Source organism: Xenopus tropicalis, chromosome 2 (genome assembly GCF_000004195.4).
Source record: "Xenopus tropicalis strain Nigerian chromosome 2, UCB_Xtro_10.0, whole genome shotgun sequence".
Taxonomy (NCBI): Eukaryota; Metazoa; Chordata; class Amphibia; order Anura; family Pipidae; genus Xenopus; species Xenopus tropicalis.
The window spans coordinates 122,801,258-122,820,071 of record NC_030678.2 but is presented as its reverse complement, the minus strand read 5'-3'; the positions used below and the strand labels follow the sequence as shown (position 1 = coordinate 122,820,071).

Here is an 18,814-nt window from a genome sequence, read left to right as displayed (position 1 = left end):
GCTGATAGGAGTCTATATTGAGTAAACATTGCCATAACTAGATGACTAGAGCCAATGTGTTAAAGCAAGATGTAATGAACAGCTAAGGGACACAGCAGATAACTGTAATAAGGAGCCTGGTCCAGACAATGTGTAAAAAAGACCATAGCATAGGGTTGCCACCTTTCATTGGAAGAAGGTCAGGGGGTTTGCTTCGTGTTTTTCTTCTGCAAACGTCTCTACTAGAATGCTAGGACACACTGTAGCAGCCAAGAAGTATTAAACCATCTACTTGGCTTTTTCATCTCAACATAATATACAAGAATTGGCGGAACACTGCATTAAATAATTAGTATTTCAAAAATATCTTACAGTATTGTAATATTGCATTTTTGAGTAGAAATTCTTAAAATACAGACCTCAGTCTTATTATCCAATCCTATGGATTTATGTAAAATGATCACTAGTTTAAAGAAAGCATCTGAAGTATTATTTAGACATAGGCTAATGGCTAACATTGTACAGAACTGAATCATTTGCACTTATGACTGGTCTACCAATAATATATACTCAAGCAATGACATAACAAAGCAAAACAGTTGTATAGAATGGTTGCTCTGTGATTTGTAAGGAAAAAAATGTGCATTTAAGTAGGTTAGGAAGGTCAGCTGAAACTTTTATTAGACACAAGGAGGCCACTCAAGCATTGCAACAAAAGCAATCAGAACAAATATGTACTGAAAAGGGCATTGCTGAGTAAAACAAATGCTACATTATTTGTTTAAATATATAATATGGGACCCTTTGCATCAGAGTAAGGTAAATTGCATATAAAATACAGTCAACAAAAGCTTCATTTTAATCGACCCAATAAATGTAAGAATAAGAGACTGACTGACTTAAAAAAGCAAAAGTAAAAAAAAGTCTAGTACCTGAGGGTATTGAATCGAGGTATTAAATGAACTTACCTCTGTAGTTCTAAACCACTTTATTTTATATTTAACTTATTCGTTAACTTATTCTTTAATATCTGCTGGGAGACTGTTGAATTGCTAATGCAGTGCCATTATACTGAAAGAGCTTCCCTTTCGCATTTTCATAACTGGTTTGAGATCTATGCTAAGAAAGAGTAGGTAATATGTCATAACACTGGAATATATTTCAATTTTGTGAAACAATAATATCAATTTCTGTAGTGTGTATTTTGGGCACCGGTTCTTTGGAAAGATATAAGTAAGCCATAATAGGTAAACTACATTACCAGGAGATGTTGTGATGGCAGATTCCCTTAATGACTTTAACAGGGGCTTAAATGTCTTCCTAGAGAGGCAAAATATACAGGAATGCAGTAATCTCCTGGGATACAGATAGATTTGTGTATATAAGTGAATGTAAATGCACGCCTATATATTTATGTACGTATGTTTGTGTGTGTATATGTTAGTGTGTATAGAAACACAGAGGCACACCATATATGCTCAAAAGTACCCGGACAAAGGCCAGAGGAGCTGCTGTAAGATGCCATAGACATTTACTATATAGTGGGCTGGTGTGGGGCTGTTTCAGCCTCTGTGTCCTTGATATGTCAGGGCCTAATCTGAATCCCAGTCCAGATCTGCCTGGACACCTGCCTATCCAACATCTCATTCCCAAATCAAAGATATTAACATGTGCTTTGTCCTTTAATTCTATATCAGCCTCTATTTTTATGGGAATACCGTCAACTTTTGGAGCATTGGTAGTGGGATTTGTTTCCATTCACTAACAAGAGCAGATAGGCACTGATGTTGGAGATCAGGTCTGGCTTGCAGCTGACATTAATATTCATCCCACCTGTGTTCATTTGGATTGAGGTTAGGGGTCTGTGCATTCTACTCAAGTATTTTCACTGTCATCTCAGCAAAGCCATTATGTACAGACCTTGCTTTGTGCATGTGGGTATTAGTAGAAAGTACAAAATTGTCATGACTGTCATTGTAATTGTATGCTGTAGCCTTACATTTTCTTAGAAACAGATATCCTAGCCCAAACCATGGAAAACAGCCCAAGTATTTATTCCATTATAGTTCTTCTACCATACTTTCCCTTCACCATTATGCATTCAGACAGGTAGTGTTCTTCTCTCAATTGCCAAACCGAGATTTTTTTGTCATACTGACAGATAGTGAAATGCTATTTATCACTCCAGAGGATGTGTATCCATTGCACCAACCATAAAGCCTCAACATTTCCCAACACCTTAGAAGTAGCCGTTGTGCATACATTTCTTCTGATACAAGTGTACCTCACAAGTGTATGTTCCTAAATGAAGATGTCATTTAAGTGTGTCCTGAAACTGTATGGGGCCCATTTATCAATGTACGATTGGTTACGAATAGAAAAAAATCATATTTTTTCTAACTTTTGGAAAATTTTCGTACTATGCGACAATTTGTTCGACAAAATGATATTTGTCGCAATGAGTACAAAAGTTTCGGAATTCATTTAAGCTTCAGTATCTTGACTTTTCTTTGGCCAGGTTGGAGCTGCAGAGTGCTATTGAGTCCTATGGGAGGCTTCCAAAATTGTGCACTGAAGGTTCAAAGTCAAAAAGTTTTTTGCGCCGTTTACAATCGTTCAGATACGAAAATTTTGTAACTTTCGGATCATACCATGATATTTTCGTACAAGCACGACATAACTTTTCGCAAAATTAATGCACATCAGAAATTTTCGTATTTAATGGGAATTTTCGCAAATCGTACTCGTAATTCGGACTTTAATGAATCGGCCCCTGTGTGTGTATGTGTGTATAGATACTGTATATATACATATATATATATGAGAGAGAGAGAGAGAAGGTGTATATATTGTGTGAAATGCTGCAATTATATTCTTTCTGTATTGTTTAGAAGGAAATTCCATGTATTATTAGCCATTTAATACAGTTTTCATACCTCTATTACACTGTTGTTAATTAAGAGTACTAAAAACATTTAATTATTGAAAAAAAATGCCATTAATGTGGATTTATGCAAATGTATGTAACATCAAGCACAAAATATTGCCTTATTATATGGAAAAGCGATATCTGTCAAAAATAAAGATGTAGATGACCTTGCAGAACTTTCTGGATAGCTGCTTTACAGATATTAGATCCTTTGGAAGTATTTTAATCATTATACTCTTTGAAAGTGTTTAAGTATTGTTAAAGCAACTATCAATATTTATGCCTATTATTACTTTAATTTCCCTATTATATGCCTTTTTATCCTTATTAATAATGAATTAATAAAATCTGTGACAAATCAAAATAAATGAATGAATAAAACTCCAATAGCATGCCGTGGTAAGATGGCATCTAAAGTGCGCATGTCTTGGCAAATATTTGCAAACCATGAATAAAACATTTTCCTTATAAATAAAACAAATGTGAAGTGAAAATGTAAGTTCTGCATATGGGTTTTTGACTTTCCATGCTAGAATTTAGAAAACTGCCTTTGTGGATTTTATTTCAGTTTTCCTCATTCTCAGTGAGTGACATAAATTTGTAAATTTCCAAACAAGAGTATTAATTTAGGGAATAATACGTGCTACTTTTTCCCCAACACTCTGTAAGTGTCATACAGCATGTTATCAACACCACTAACTTCCTCCATAATTCATGGATTTTATACCTCTTTGACAAGACTTTGCCTATTCCCTTTTCAGATTACTTCAGTAAATATTTTTCTTTGGCTGTTAAACATGACACTAGACATCAAAACCACCCATATTTTCTAATTGGATCCCTGTGATGATCAAGCTGTATAAATTCTGTTTATTCTGCCAGCAGTCCCCTAATCAAATTACCATCCATCATTTCAGATTTCAAGTTCTATTTTTTACTAACTACAGTATATATTACAAAGGATTTTGAAGAGCTTTACTGTTTGCCTACCATTAGTAATTCATTTTCTTTACACTTTGGGCCCTTGTTAAAACTGTGGGGTCCACAATTTAAATTGAGTTTATAATACATGGTAAAATGAAGTGCTTATTTGGTTGGCTATTACTATTCATTCAGAAGATAAAGACAGTTCTTGCTGCTTCTGTGTGCTGCGAATGCTTTAATACTTTTAAAATGTGCCAAAGAACACTTTTTCAGCATAATATTTGAAATACGCCTGCAAGTGTGCATATATATATATATATATATATATATATACATTGTATATGTGCCCTCGCAATTGTTAAAGGGTTAGTAAGGGAAAAACATCTTCGGAGCAGGGGGTGCATTCTCCATGTCAAAAGTTGTATGTGGTCAACTCCAAAGTTGCATGTACAGATATGGGATCTGTTATGCAGAATGCTTCCTGAAAGGGTATCTTTCTGTAATTTGGATGTTTTTAGTCAAATAAAAGGATTGTTTTGCCTCCAATAAGGATTAATTATATCTTAATTGGATCAAGTACAAGGTACTGTTTTATTATTGAACAGAAAAAGTTATTCATTTTAAAAATGTGAATTCTTTGATTAAAATGGAGTCTATGGGCCACATTTACTCACATTAAAGGACAAGACAAGGCTAAGTCTCTTGGGGGTGCCAAAATGTTAGGCACCCCCAAGTGACTTTAATTGCTTACCTTGTACCCTGGGCTGGTGCCCCTGTTAAAAGAGAACAGCACCAGCCCGGGGTACCTGTAGCAGAGCACTTCCTCCTTCCTGCTTCGTTCTGCCGGCAAATTCCCGGGACTGGAGCATGCGCAGTAGAGTGAAAAGCCGACTTTATAGTTTAAGTCCAGCTTTTTCACTCTACTGTGCATGCGCACGCACACGAAGCAGGAAGGAGGTAGCGCTACGCTACAGGTACCCTGGGCTGGTGCTGTTTTCTCCTAACAGGGGCACCAGCCCGGGGTACAAGGTAAGCGATTTAAGTCACTTGGGGGTGCCTAACATTTTGGCACCCCCAAGTGACTTAGCCTTTCCTTCTCCTTTAACTCACTGATTTCAATTAACACTAGCTCATATACACTCGTATACATTGAGGTGCGAACTTCCGCCTCTGGTGGAAGCTTTGCTTCTCTAATATAGTGGATCTAGTTTCATCAATTTGCAAGTCAGAACCAGGCGAAATAGACTTTGACAAAAAGAGAAACAAACAGAAAATTTGCAGCATTTGATAAATTACAGAATTTTCACTTCTTCCCCTGAATGAAAATTTGCCTGGCCAAATTGCACAAAAACTCGTAGTGTTGAGATTTTTTGCAAGAAAAATGTCTCCTTTGCCTTTTAGTAAATCAGTGAATGCCGTGCGAATTGTCTTTATGGAGAGTTTTTGCCAGAAAAAGACAATTTGTCCTTTAGGAAATGTGCCCTTATGAGAGAAGACCTTCTTGTTACTTGGAGCTTTCTAGATAATGGGTTTCTGGATAACAGATCCCATACTTGCACCCCCTCTCTATTGAAAAGAGCAATACATTATTTAAAAATTTATGAGCATATAGTAAGTACTTAAAACACCACATTCTTTAAATGTTCTTAAATAGGGAGGTAAAGTCTCCTTTAGGGGGTCAGTGTGTTTCAACCCAGTTAAGACTATAGAATGCCTAGTCTTGGATGTCAAACTCCATATAAGGCTATAGGCAGATTAGGTTACTATTGACATGAACCAAATCCATCTTCCTGGAAGCAAAGCACGAGAACACTTTCCCGGGTGGTTGATAAAAAAAAGTTAATTCTTTTTTTTAATGTTGCTTTAATAAATTCCAGTGATCTTTATGGATTAATTGTTCCGTAGTGATCACTGATAAATCTTTCTAACTGAAGAATGCCCGTAAAAACAACATGACTGCCAAATGTATAGCTGGGGCATTACCAATTGCCAGATTACCATCTGGAGTGTTTAAAGGGATACTGTCATGATTTTTATGGTGTATTTTTAATGTCTAAATTACACTGTTTACATAGCAAATAATTCACAATACCATTTTTTAGTTATAATATTGGTGTGTAGGCAGCCATCTCAGTGCATTGTGCCTGAGTCTGAGCTTTCAGAAGGAGCCAGCGCTACACATTACAACTGCTTTCAGTTAATCTATTGTTTCTCCTACTCCCATGTAACTGGAGAAGTCATAAACTGGACTTGGATTTCTTACTATTGAGTGCTATTCTGATCTACTGGGAGCTGCTATCTTTCTACAGTACCTTTCCATTTTTCTGCTGATCGGCTGCTGGGTAAGGGGGTTTATCACTCCATCTTGCAGCTCAGCAGTAAAGTGTGACTGAAGTTTTTCAGAGCACTGGTCATATGGCTGTGGCACCCTGGGAAATGAAGAACATAGAAATGTGAAATTTCAAAATTAAATACTTTTTAAAAAACAGGAGTATTTCTTTAATGCACTTATATTGGTAAGGTAAAGTTTTAAAACTGTATTATTCAAAGCAACTATTTTTTTTTTAAAAAAACTGTGTTCACCTATTTAAAACTTAAGTAAAAAAAGTATGATGGTAAGGCTTGCAGATGCACTGGCTCAGAATCCATATTTATTTACAGTAAATTGACAGGATAACAGTTTATTGACCCATTCTCCTTGGCTCTCCAGCTTCTTCCTGTCTGAATAACCTGCAAATCTTTTTTCTCGCTGGGCATAATCCTATTCATGTAGTGGGGTCATGAACTGTCTGCAGTTTTATCTCAGGCACATACAAGTAAATGAATAATACTCAGAAGAAAAACTATAACCAAAACATACATGTTCTTATGACTTATTCAATCAATAAAGAGTTCTGCTTTAATGCTGTTAATGCTATTATTGTTAATGTCTCTTAAATCAGTAAGAATAATGGAAACAATTCATGACATATTCATTTATTCATTCATACTGGCTAGACATTTCAGTTGTACAGAGAATAAAAAAATCTCTATATAGTCATCAATATTTAATATATTTGTGGATGTATTTATATTTCAACCTATAAAAATATATACAGAACTTAAAAATAATACACTTGTGGAACATTGCAGGTGGAGTCATGAACAATGTATATACATTTTAGGCAATAGTAATATGACTGGAATCTGCCAAATACAGCAAATAGTCACGGTAGTAGAGTAGAGAGAATAACGTTAAAAAGTCTGTATTACGTAGTATACTGTACCATGATTTTTACAATAGGAAGCTAACAGCACACTGCCCCCTGTATGTAATAAGACAGTTTGCCCAGGAGCAGTAACCCATAGCAACCAATAAGATGTTTGCTTTTAAATAGGTGACTATCCTGCTGATTGGTTGCTATAGGTTACTGCTCCTGGGCAAACTTAGTTTCCGTTATTACATAACCCCAATAACAATCATATAAAGAGAATCTTGTGGGATCAAGTTATGATTTTTAAATTAAGGATTTTGTGGTATATTTGAAAATATAGTTTCTTCTCATACCTTATGCTTAATGAAGACATCAGTAGATTTTTAGCTTTCCACCTAATGTTCCTAAAGACACTGTTAGTGAGACTCATTTATGTACTAATTTCTACCAGGGCAGTAACCCATGGCAACCAATACCAGTTGTACTTTTAATGTTTTATGAGTTTCTATCCTTTTGCAGATTTGTCTAGTGTTGCCAAGTGAGCCCCAGGGTGCTTATTTAATTGTTACTCTACTTTTTTTTAACAAATTAGGCTACCCAATGCAGGTAATAAACAATACAAATTTAGTCTTTAGCCAGGGAGCTAAAATAAGGATCACCTGTGCTGATACAGAGTTGAGCCTAGAGGCAACATGTCACCAAATGGAAGGGCAAGCAAAGAGCTTTTATGGGGGGTGGGAGAACATCAATTGATGGGAGATGGAATAGGCACTGCAGGAAGTGAGGTCAGGGCTCAAATAGATATAAGGACAGTGATAGGAAGTTTAGGTCTCTTTACTTGTTGGGCAGCCAGGGAACACTTGCCTTCCCTTAAAGTTAGTGTTCAAGGCAGTTAGGGTGCTTGTCAGAGAAATGCTTCCCAGGGGTGCGGGGCTAAACCCCAGTGTTTGTCTCATAGGCTCAATATGTTCATTTGCATGGCAGGCAGCCAACTGGTGCTTTTTTTTAGCAAGGATTTCAAAGGAAGTGTAGACATGTAATAATGCCATGTTATTGGTTAAACTGTTGCTCTTTAACTTTCTTCAATATTCATTCAAAATTCATTTCTAATCTAAGTTTGGGGTGGATTTGGAAATGTGGAATCATGAGAGGCAGCATTTGTCTTCCATGATAACAACTTAAATTTAAATTACAAAGGGCAATCCCAAAACCTCATTATTCAACCCAGACTAAAATTGACTCACATGTTACACGCAGAAGTGCTTCTATTGCAATTTATAAGCTGTTTTTTTGAGCATTAATATATGTGCATTTTAAAAGCCTCAGAATTAAAAATCTGCTTTGGGTATGGTGTGTACCCTAAAAAAACAATTTCTTCCAGTAATTTACAGTATTTTCAATTTTATGTGTTAATTTCATGAGGTATGCTGGTAAATAACAAGCTTTTTTTCAATGTATTATGGTGTCCTTATAGGTGAAACGTTATGGGTTGAATATTTTGTAAATTTTGCAATGCATGGGCAACATAAACTGTAAAAAATAAGTTAAATAGGAATGTTATTTGTAACAGCATATAGAAAAACATCTCAATAATGTATTAACCACTGGCAAGTGTATTTAAAAAAAAAAAACAGTTGCTCAGACAACAGTGGGTAAAGGCAATCTAAATAAGGACTGAGGTTTTATATTAGAAATTGCCTGTAATATGGGTATTTTTTTTTTTGTTTAAATATTCTAGAAGGGGTTTCACACATAAGACAAAGATTAAGCAGATAAGACCCATCAAACAGTGGGCACCATGAAATGCCTGGTTTGCTTTGCATTTTATCATCATAAATGGTTTTTCTGAGACTTATATATGCAGTATGTGGAGATATGAGTATAATATTGAGACATGAAAACAGAAATGTCTGCTGATTCTTCTTTGTCCTGTTGTTTGTTGCAAATGTTGTCCAGATCATCACCACTCCAGTAACACAGTGGGTTAAGATGTCCTGCAACAAGTCTTGTATTCTGTCTGCCACAAGCTGTTTCATGTAGCAAAACCATACCTTTTCCCAGAGGAGCTTTTTTCTATGGCAGTTATTCCCAAATGGTTCTCAACCACTGTACTGTTAATCACTCAAAGGTATAGGAAGTTTTAAGACTGTTATGATTACCAGTGTCAGAAAGTTCTATTTTGATGCTTGATATTGATTTTGGGATCTGTTACATGATACCTGGATTTTTAAGCAACTTGTCAGCTCTGATAAATAACATAAATGATTTTTATCTTGTGTGGCTGCTTTTTCAGTTGCAATAAGGAAATAAAGGAAAGCCTGGCCAAATAATGGTCATTGAGTCCAATCATTCTGAAAACAGCTGTTCTATAGCATAAATCCCCTGTGTTATGCTGCTTGGGCCTGTAATAGACTTATCAATGCTAAACAAGTCTCCTTGCTTTCATTGTAGTTCGTTGGTGAACAACTTAACAAAAAACCTATGTCAGTTGTGTTAACCAAATTTGGTCAATATTTTTTGTGCCTCTGAGATGCCTTATATAAATAGACCCTTCAATTAAAGAGTCAAAAGTTGATACTGAGCTCTATATCCCACATAATGGACAACACAGTATTTAGACAAAAGAGGAAATGTGGTGATCTTAGATAAGAAATATTATATTGGGAGGCTACAGATCGATTTAATGATCCAAAAATGCAGGTATTTAAACAAAAACTCTGTGTTTCTGACCATTTCATTGTTTATTTAATAAAGGGGGACCTTTGCAAAATGCCTATGGATAGCACTGTGAAACCATTTTGTAGCATGTAAGTACTTTATACAGTACTAAATTAATTACTATGCCTCATCCAGTATGTAGATTTTTTTAGGATGTTGGCATAACTAAGCATGTCAGTAGTTTATGACAGGGCTCACAATACTGTACCTGGTGTGTAACACAGGAAAGAGGCAACAACACTTAAGCTTTATTTAGAGGTAATTTACTACATGCAGGGCATGGTGCTAAGTGCCCTCCATGTAGGAAAACTGCCACAGGTCTCTGCACTCCAATGCTAAGTGCAGACGTGTTTGGCAGTGCTTTATTCATGAGGAGTGGGTGGGGGAGGCACAAAGACTCTTTGAATTTGCTACAGAGCCCTGTACTTACTGTCTGCCTCATGGATGGCACTGAGGACAGAGCTGCCTTGCACCAATGAAGCTGCTCTCTGATTATTAGCCAAGGCAAGAAGCAGAGCACAGCCAGACACTCGACACAAGTGCTGTTTGGTGAGAACTAAAGGACACTGTTTGTATCCCTTAGGACTTCCACTTCTGTCCAGGGTTTTAGTAAATGACCAATATAATGCTCTGATGTCCTCCAGCTGTTGAACATTTGAAGTGATGTTAAACCGGACTTTCCTTTCTTTTCTTTTTATCTCAAGAACAACCTCTGTCAGTGACCCAACACGTTGCCAGCATATCTGAACTTGGTAGCTTTAGCACATAAAAAAAGGTTTTATACATGATTTCTTATTTCTCATTATACATTTTTGTATTTAGCATTCAATTGCAGTGCCTTTAAAGTTCACGGATAAAGCTTCACAACTTTAGAAGCATTAATTATTGAAATCACTTATGTCCTCATCTGGCATTTCTATGAAGTGGAAAAAATCTGCAAGTGGAAAATATTCAGAGAGGTACCATAATCTGAGTTGAAATGCTTAATTGTCATATCTGTAGTGAAATATGCACACAAATGGGAAGCTGGGGTAAACATCTGGCATGCTAATATAACTGTGAAATAATCAACTCAAAATAGCATGGCATTTACATTTGGTATTTATTAAATATGTGAGCACTACTTTGATTTTGTATGTGTGTAAATAATAAATACAGCATTAATAACAATATGAAGATAAAAGGGAATGTCCGGGCATATAAAAAGTTTAGTGAAAGATGAATGAATGAATGAAAAATACTCTGTTAAATTACTTCACTTATTGTGAATTTTACCACAAGCAGCCTCTATGTTCCAGTAATCAATTGTACTTTCTGTGCAAATTTGCTTTAACTCATTAACAGTCAGATATTAACAGCTATCTGCTGTATATTGTTTGCAAATAAGTCAGTTACGAAGACCCCGCAAAGAAGTGCAAGATCATTGAGGCAAGCATGAGTACTCCTCTTAGGGTGATGACACACGGAGCTACTAGTAGCAGCTACTTGTTGTGGCTACTAAAATCGACAATGCTGATCATTTACTGATCATTGTCTCTACATGTGTTTTAGCAACTTTCTTTAGGCAATTCTCAGTATTGTCTTCGGCAGGGTATTTTCTGGCGTAGTAGCTGCTACTAGTAGCTCAGTAGCTCTACCCATAGGGGCAGATTTATCAAAATGTGAGTTCAGAGATTAATAAATAGAAACTCACCGGCGTTCTATTCATTCCTATGGGATTTGTAGAAGCGTATTTATCAATTGGTGCGTTCTAACTTTCACCCATTAAGAAATACAGTTTTAAAAATCCCATAGGAATGAATAGAAAGTGGGTGAATTTTTCTGTGGTGAGCTCTAATCTCACATTTTGATAAATCTGCGGAAACCAATTCTGTCCAGAGAGGTCTGGCTGGACGGCCCTTAATATTAGGTTCTATAGTGGGCCCTTGGTGTCCCAGACCAACACTGCACGCAACACACTTTTGACTTTCAGTGGGATGTTGGTAATTGTAAAACAAGAGTAAAACAAAGGCTGCAGAGTTGAGATATACTTGCTGCAATTATCAAATGAAAATGATTAAGTATCAATTCTCACACAAATAATACCTTTTACTAGGTAATAGTTGAATTGGTCTCCTTTGCGGGCTGCAGGATAGAACACATGCTGTTTCCCTTATTTTGTCACTGAATCCACCCCATATTTCTGTTCTCAAACTTTGAAGTTAAACTTACTTATTCACTGACAAAACACCCCAGAACAGTCAAATTATTGTCGGTTTCTCATGGGCCTTATTGATAGATTGTATTTTAAAGTTCCTATTAATAACAGTGTAAATCTAGAAAAGCTTTTTTCAATTATTTGCTTCACTGAATATATTTCCTAGAGTTAGAATTTTGTGTCCAGTTCATTATATTTAGAGTGCATTAAAGGAAAAATATAATAGGGTCAAAATGTATTTTGCTTTGCAATGTTCTGATATAATTGAATGTCCTATAAAAGGGAATGGGAAATGCATATTGAAAAAGAGAAATATAACTGCAGGTAGTTTAGAAGCCATTCAGGGAAGTTAGCATTTGAAGAATTATTAGCATTTTGGGATGATTGCCTTAAACCAAACACAATGTGGCTCATTCCATCTTGTTTTCAACTTCTGCTTACCAAAATGAAAAGTTCTTAAACTATACTTTTGTTCCCTAAGGCATATAGCACCTGCTTCTTTTGAAGACAAACAGTATTAGAACCATGTCAAAATAGATAGAAAAAAGCCAAAAAAATGTTTTATATAAGTCTTTGAAAGGCAATGCTCATTTCATGGCTTAATCAGAGGCCTTTGTAAGATATCCAAGTCACAACATCTCTTAGAAGGATACAAGTGTTACTACCAACAATCAATCATCCTTATCACTTATAACAACATCTTTCTTCTTTGTAAGTGATACAGATTAAGCCTGATTAAGCCAACTGTCACAGTCAGACATTTCTTTTAATTTACTAGCCTAGCACAGCAAATGTCTTTCTTTTCCAAGTGGTACCCAATGTTGATAACTGCTGAGAATTGGCACAGATATCGTCTCCATCATCCAGCCTACTTTTATTTTAAATTACACCTGATAATTGATAAAATCCACTTTCTCGGTCAAACAGTGTAGTATCTTACCAGCATCACATAAAACTTTCTATTTCAAGAACACAATTGTCATTTTCATTTATCAGTGTCACGCCACTTCCCTATTCACTAATACTCATATGTTCATAAAAGTCAGGTCATTTTCAGTACCTTCTTAAACTACTGTTCAGCTAACGATTGGGATAACTATTGGTTATTGTTTTGTTTGCTCAGTAAAATATGCTTTTGTCTGTCCCACATACCCCTTTTTCTGTAGTGTGCCTGTATCTGTAGGGCTTAGGGAAATGATCCGCCTATGGCGAGACACGGAAATTCGCCGCAAAACCAGGCCTGGTGAAAAATTTCGCTTATCACTACTCAATACCTACAAGCAGTGTTTAGCATTGCTGGGGCCCTCACTTTAAATACGGTTTTAACCACAATACTATGTGCATTGAATGCTATACCTGTGTTTGGGTTGGTTTTCTCTCACACTTCAATGTATGTCACAGCCTAACTGGTGACCCTGTAGTAAATCACAGCTGCAGATTGGGCCCAGTTTGGATAAAATATACATTTAAGATGCATTTGTTTACTTTTTATTCGTGTCCTTAACTGGAGAATTTGACAGGAAAATAATCTTTCCCAATATTGTTGGACTTTTTTGTCTCCACAGTTTAGGTGCCTGTCAGTTTACTACACACACACACACAATGTATTAATACTGGCACACAATGTATTAATACTACTGTTCCATTACTTATATTCAATTATATATGTTACAGAAGCAGTATGTATGTTTATCGAACAAATACTGGAAACACAAACAATAAACTGACTTTTTTATACAAAATTCTTCAATAATAACTGTTTGAGTGTTTTTAACCATCAGCTCCCATCATTAATGAAAGCACATTTTCTCCCTGATAGAAGCTAGCTATAAAGCATCAATCCTGGCAATCTTTTCCAGGTGTTTATATAAGATTATGCAGCCATCTTACATTTGCTATAATAAAAATGATTTATGTGTGTACATCTTGAAGGAATCCATGCAAGATTATAGCACTCATAGCATATAGTTTGATTGAATGCATATTTAGTGGCATCTTAAATATATTAATGTGTTTTTTAACAGCTCATATTTTAACAGAGACAGTTTGACCACTTCCCATAAAAATGTAAATAGCAACATAGTCAAATTGTGTTCCTCACCCCCCCCCCCCCCCACCCCCAGAAAACAGATATGCTCTAGAGTCAAAACTGTAACCCAAGGGCAATGGCATTATAGATAGACTGAGCAGTTCCCACAGCTGCAAAGGTCCCAGGGATGGGTGCTGTAATGACTTGGAAAGCAGCTTTATTTTGATATTGCTGGTGCCTGTGAGTGTCAGGAGGTTTACCTGCATGTGGACAGAACAAGATCACGATTTGGATGAGACTAATGCACTTTGAACACAGATAATGGGCAAATTGCTGGGAACAGTAAATAAAGTGTCAGCCTTGAGATACGCAAGCAAGGGTGCCAGGGAATACAAGAGAGACAAATATTTTCCTTTTGGTATAATTGCAGTATCTTTTAAATATTTTGGGGGGCAGTTCTTTAAGGGGTGGATAGAAAATGCAGCTTTATGGAGCAAGAATAGAAAGATTAACATTAGTACATGTCATATATGTCAGGTGGCTTACAAAGAGGGTAAGGAAGCCAGTTGGTGGAATTTATTTGGAAGGAGGAATAAGTCAAGCTATTTGGGAAGCGCCTTAAATTCAGATAAAGAAAAGTCTTAAGCTGTAGGTCTCTGATATTCTAAGCAAGTTTATTTACATATCATCAATTAAAATACAAAACACACCTTCAATAAACACATATAAAACAATATAAAAGTATAAAAAGACAATTCAACTTGAAACTAGTATGAGGTCCATAGTGGTGTTTTGAATACAATTTGCTCTTGATCTTTATTTTTTTATTGTTTAGCTCAACTGCTGCTTTAATTTTTTATTTGGAAGAATTTATCAGATCCCAGATTACCCCATATTCATTTGTCCCATGGCTGCCCCCTATGTGGGGAGCCTCTCAATGTATCTGCCCCTGATCCTTTAGCTTTTCCAGTGCCTTTATTGGAGGAGCATTTGCCTATGAGCTGCTTTAAGTAAATGTTTACAAGTTTGATAACAAATATAAATATGTCAAACTACCTCACACCTAATGATACCTAAATTAACTTCAATTAAAATGAAATTAAATAAAAAAAATATAATAAGCTAATGATAAAGGCTACCTTTGAAGGAGATAGTGGCTAATGCAGTAGAACAATATTATTTGGTTGACACAATAGAACCTTATATATGGCCCCTAGCAGCAAATAATTGTATGCTGACTTGGTGCTGGTGGTATTTATTACAATTTTAATGCAAACCAAACACTAATAATGTTACCGAAATATATTGAGCTGTGTTAATCATTCCTGTCTCCCAGCGAAACAACTAGTCCCTTTAGAGGTACATAAATATCTGCAGACTCTGGTCTTTCTGTATCTGATTACATTTATTTAACTCATTGCATCTAATCTGATACACATATCAATTACATCTCCCTGGGGAAAAATACATTCTATATGAAGTTTAAATTGAATATAATTCAGTGAACTGTCAATAGATCTGTGACAGTGGCCAATAAATTTGTCCTTTCATAGAAGTGTTGTCCTGAGGATCAATATCCAACTGTAGGTGTTCTTCCCAGTTTCCTTTTATAGAGTTATAGGAGTAATATTGCACCAATAGTTTACTGAGGCAACTTAACATGATCAGTAGTGTGCAGTTGATAGCTGTTTATGGATTATGACAAGGGTAGTTATACCTTTCTGTCCACTGGTGTAGTTCACACAATGACTGGCATCAATAATATCTAATTCCTTTATAGCACAACTGTGTTGGTCCCAGAACTCCTACTGCTACCACCCAATCAGCTTTATCTATTCACAGAGTTTAAAGAACAGTTCAGTGTAAAAATAAAACTGAGTAAATAGATAGGCTGTGCAAAATAAAAAATCTTTCTAATGTGGTTAGTTAGCCAAAAATGTTATATATAAAGGCTGGAGTGAGCAGATGTCTAACATTAAAGCCAGAACCCAACCCAACATCTCCTTTGCAGCTCTCTAACCTCTTAAGTAGTCAGTGACTTTAGGGGGGCCACATGGGACATAACTGTTTGTTTAGTTTGCTCTCGATCCATAGCATGCATGGCAGATTCACTGATTGCTTACTGACTTATAACAGAGGGCTGCAAAGGAGGAAGTTGTGTTCTGCCTATTACATTAGTTATCCATTCACTCCAGTGGAACGGGCATGAGTTGCGAGCTGACCCTCACTTTTTCTGTAATAGTTTGCAGCCATGTGCAGCTAATGGAGGCTAAAAGAAGGATGTTAATGGTTTTAATACTCAATAAGGTGTACCGTATTTTTCGCCCTATAAGACGCTCTGGTAGTAAAATATTTTATATCAACTGTATAAAGTTAATTGTCTCTGGGCTCGCACATGATGAGGCTTCCCCCAGGGCTCCCCCCAAGCATCCTTCAGCTTCCCCCAGGGACCCCCCAAGTATCCATCAGATTCCCCCAGGCCCCCCCAAAGTATCCTTCAGCTTCCCCCAGGGCCCCCCCAAGTATCCTTCAGCTTCCCCCAGGCCCCCCCAAGTATCCTGCAGCATCCCCCAGGGCCCCCCCAAGTATCCTTCAGCTTCCCCCAGGCCCCCCCCAAAGTATCCTTCAGCTTCCCCCAGGGCCCCCCCTAAGTATCCTTCAGCTTCCCCCAGGGCCCCCCCCAAGTATCCTTCAGCGTCCCCCAGGGCCTCCAAGCATCCTCCAGCTCCCCCACGGCACCCCCAGCATTCTTCAGCTTCCCCCAGGGCCCCCAAGCACCTTCCATTTCCCCCCTAACCTCCCCCCAGCGGCTTCCGGCTCCCGTGATGTCTTCCTCTCTTTGCCGCCTCTCCCAGCTGCTTCTGTGCTTTTATAAGGTTGCGCCCTGTGCGTGTGACGTCAGTACGCACGGGCGCAACCTTATAAAAGCGAGGATGTAGCAGAGAGCCGTGGCACATAGAGGAAGACGCAGTGTGCCGTATAAGACGCACCAACTTTTCCCCCCCAGTTTTGGGGAAGAAAAAGTGCGTCTTATACAGCAAAAAATACGGTACTTTAGTATTCCACTTGCTGGATGATTTCAAAAGTTCAACTTCAAATGTTTTGGTGTTTGTTTGTCACTTGCTAATAAACAAGCTGCCGCCTTTTCCACCCAAAGATGTAAATGGTGCAGTGTGTTGTTGAGTAAATGGGGGAATGGGATTCATTGGTGGGTGTAGGGCTGTCATTGTAATTATGACCTCAGGGTTTGTTAGTGTGTACATGTCAATGTGTAATGTTAATGGCAGTGGGAAATGTGCTTAAGGGAGATCACAGTTAAAACATCAATAGGTAAATGTAATAAAAGTTGCAAAAAGTTTGCACCAACTCTAGTAATCTATAGGAACCAGTGAAATGATTGTTTTCAATTAGGTGATCGTTAACTGCTGCATGCTGATCGGGTTGTTATAACTTGTTAAATATATTTTAAAAAAGTTATAAACATATGCATGAAGCATATTTCTAGCAGTTCCCTCAGTATTAGCTCATTTTTTTATTATACAAAAACAAGGTTCCCTGTGCTGCAGCACTACTAATAACGTTTCTGTATTTTGTTCTGCTTGTACTATGCTGGTTACATTCAAAAATGCCATTTTCAGTCCTCAAATGAGCAGTAATAAACACAGGATTGGATGCATTAGAACTCAGAAGTTTAACTGATGTAGAAGTTATTATTGAGTATGTCAACGTGCTATTTAATCTTGGCAGGCAGGTATTGTAAGGCATCTGAAAATAAAAAATAAAATCAATCCACTTTGAACTGCTGCTGTCTTAGAGAGGATGATAAGGTGACAGGTGTGTTTACAGTACGGTGTAGATGCCTATTTACTGTCAAGAAACAATTAATTCAGCTCTCGCAGAACAAGGTCTTTGAGGGTAATGTGACCTTTTAATACAGTGCTTTGGATTGCTTGTGACCTTTCTTTAACGCGTGATTATTTTTGTTTTGACAGATGCCATGCTGTTGGTAGTTGACAGATTAGAGGGACCATTCAATATTGAGTCAGTTATGGGCCCTATTGATGTGAAAATTTCTGAAGCCATCGTGAACATGCAAGAAAACAGTGTGCAGGTGTCAGGAAAGGTGAGTTCCGTGTCTGGAGATATTTCCTAATAAGATTCATGGCTTCAATTTAATGGTGTTTGGCTGCAAGAAACTTTCCGTTCAATAACTTGTGTAAAAATATTACGGGTCACTGAATGCATACTGTTGCATGTCCCTTGTATTAGTATTTCTGCACCATTTAACACTTTACAGGGGTTATGTAATAAAAGGTGCAAAACTTATTATATCAACCAGTCAGCGAAGTAGAATTTACTGGCCACTTGTTTAAAAGCAAACATCTTATTGGTTACTATGGGTTACTGCATCTTGACAAACTTAGTGATTTTTATTTTATAATGGGGTAAGATGCTTGCAATAAATGTTAGGCTCAATGTTAAGAATAGCATCTAGCTGTTGTAACTTGGGCACATTTATTAATCCACGAACATCCGAAAGCGTCCGAATGTGTTTTTCCGTAATGATCGGTATTTTTTTTACAACGCCATTGCAATTGTTTCATATTTTGCGCGACTTTTTTGTTGCCATTACGACTTTATCGTATATTTTCTGCGACTTTTTCGTCGCCGTCGCAAAACATTTGGATTGGTTTTTCCGCCGTTTACTATAGCGCTATATGAAAATATCGTACGACGGCGACAAAATAATTGCGCAAAATATGATAAAGTCACGACGGTGCCAAAAAAGTCGCGACAAATACGAAACAATCGTGATGGCGATTCGGATTCAGGTTTTAGTAAAT

The 18,814-nt window shown here is 37.0% G+C and overlaps 1 protein-coding gene across 3 annotated transcripts in view; it reads left to right on the top strand.

Annotated features, from left to right (window-relative positions):
* Window positions 1–18,814, top strand: part of gpc6 (glypican 6) — a 574,948-nt gene that overhangs the window by 492,773 nt on the left and 63,361 nt on the right. For all 3 annotated transcript variants that reach the window (XM_018091653.2, XM_012957513.3, XM_031897065.1), the window contains one exon: window positions 17,963–18,093. In XM_018091653.2, coding sequence (XP_017947142.1) covers window positions 17,963–18,093 — 131 coding nt within the window. The remainder of the gene's footprint in view (window positions 1–17,962; window positions 18,094–18,814) is intronic.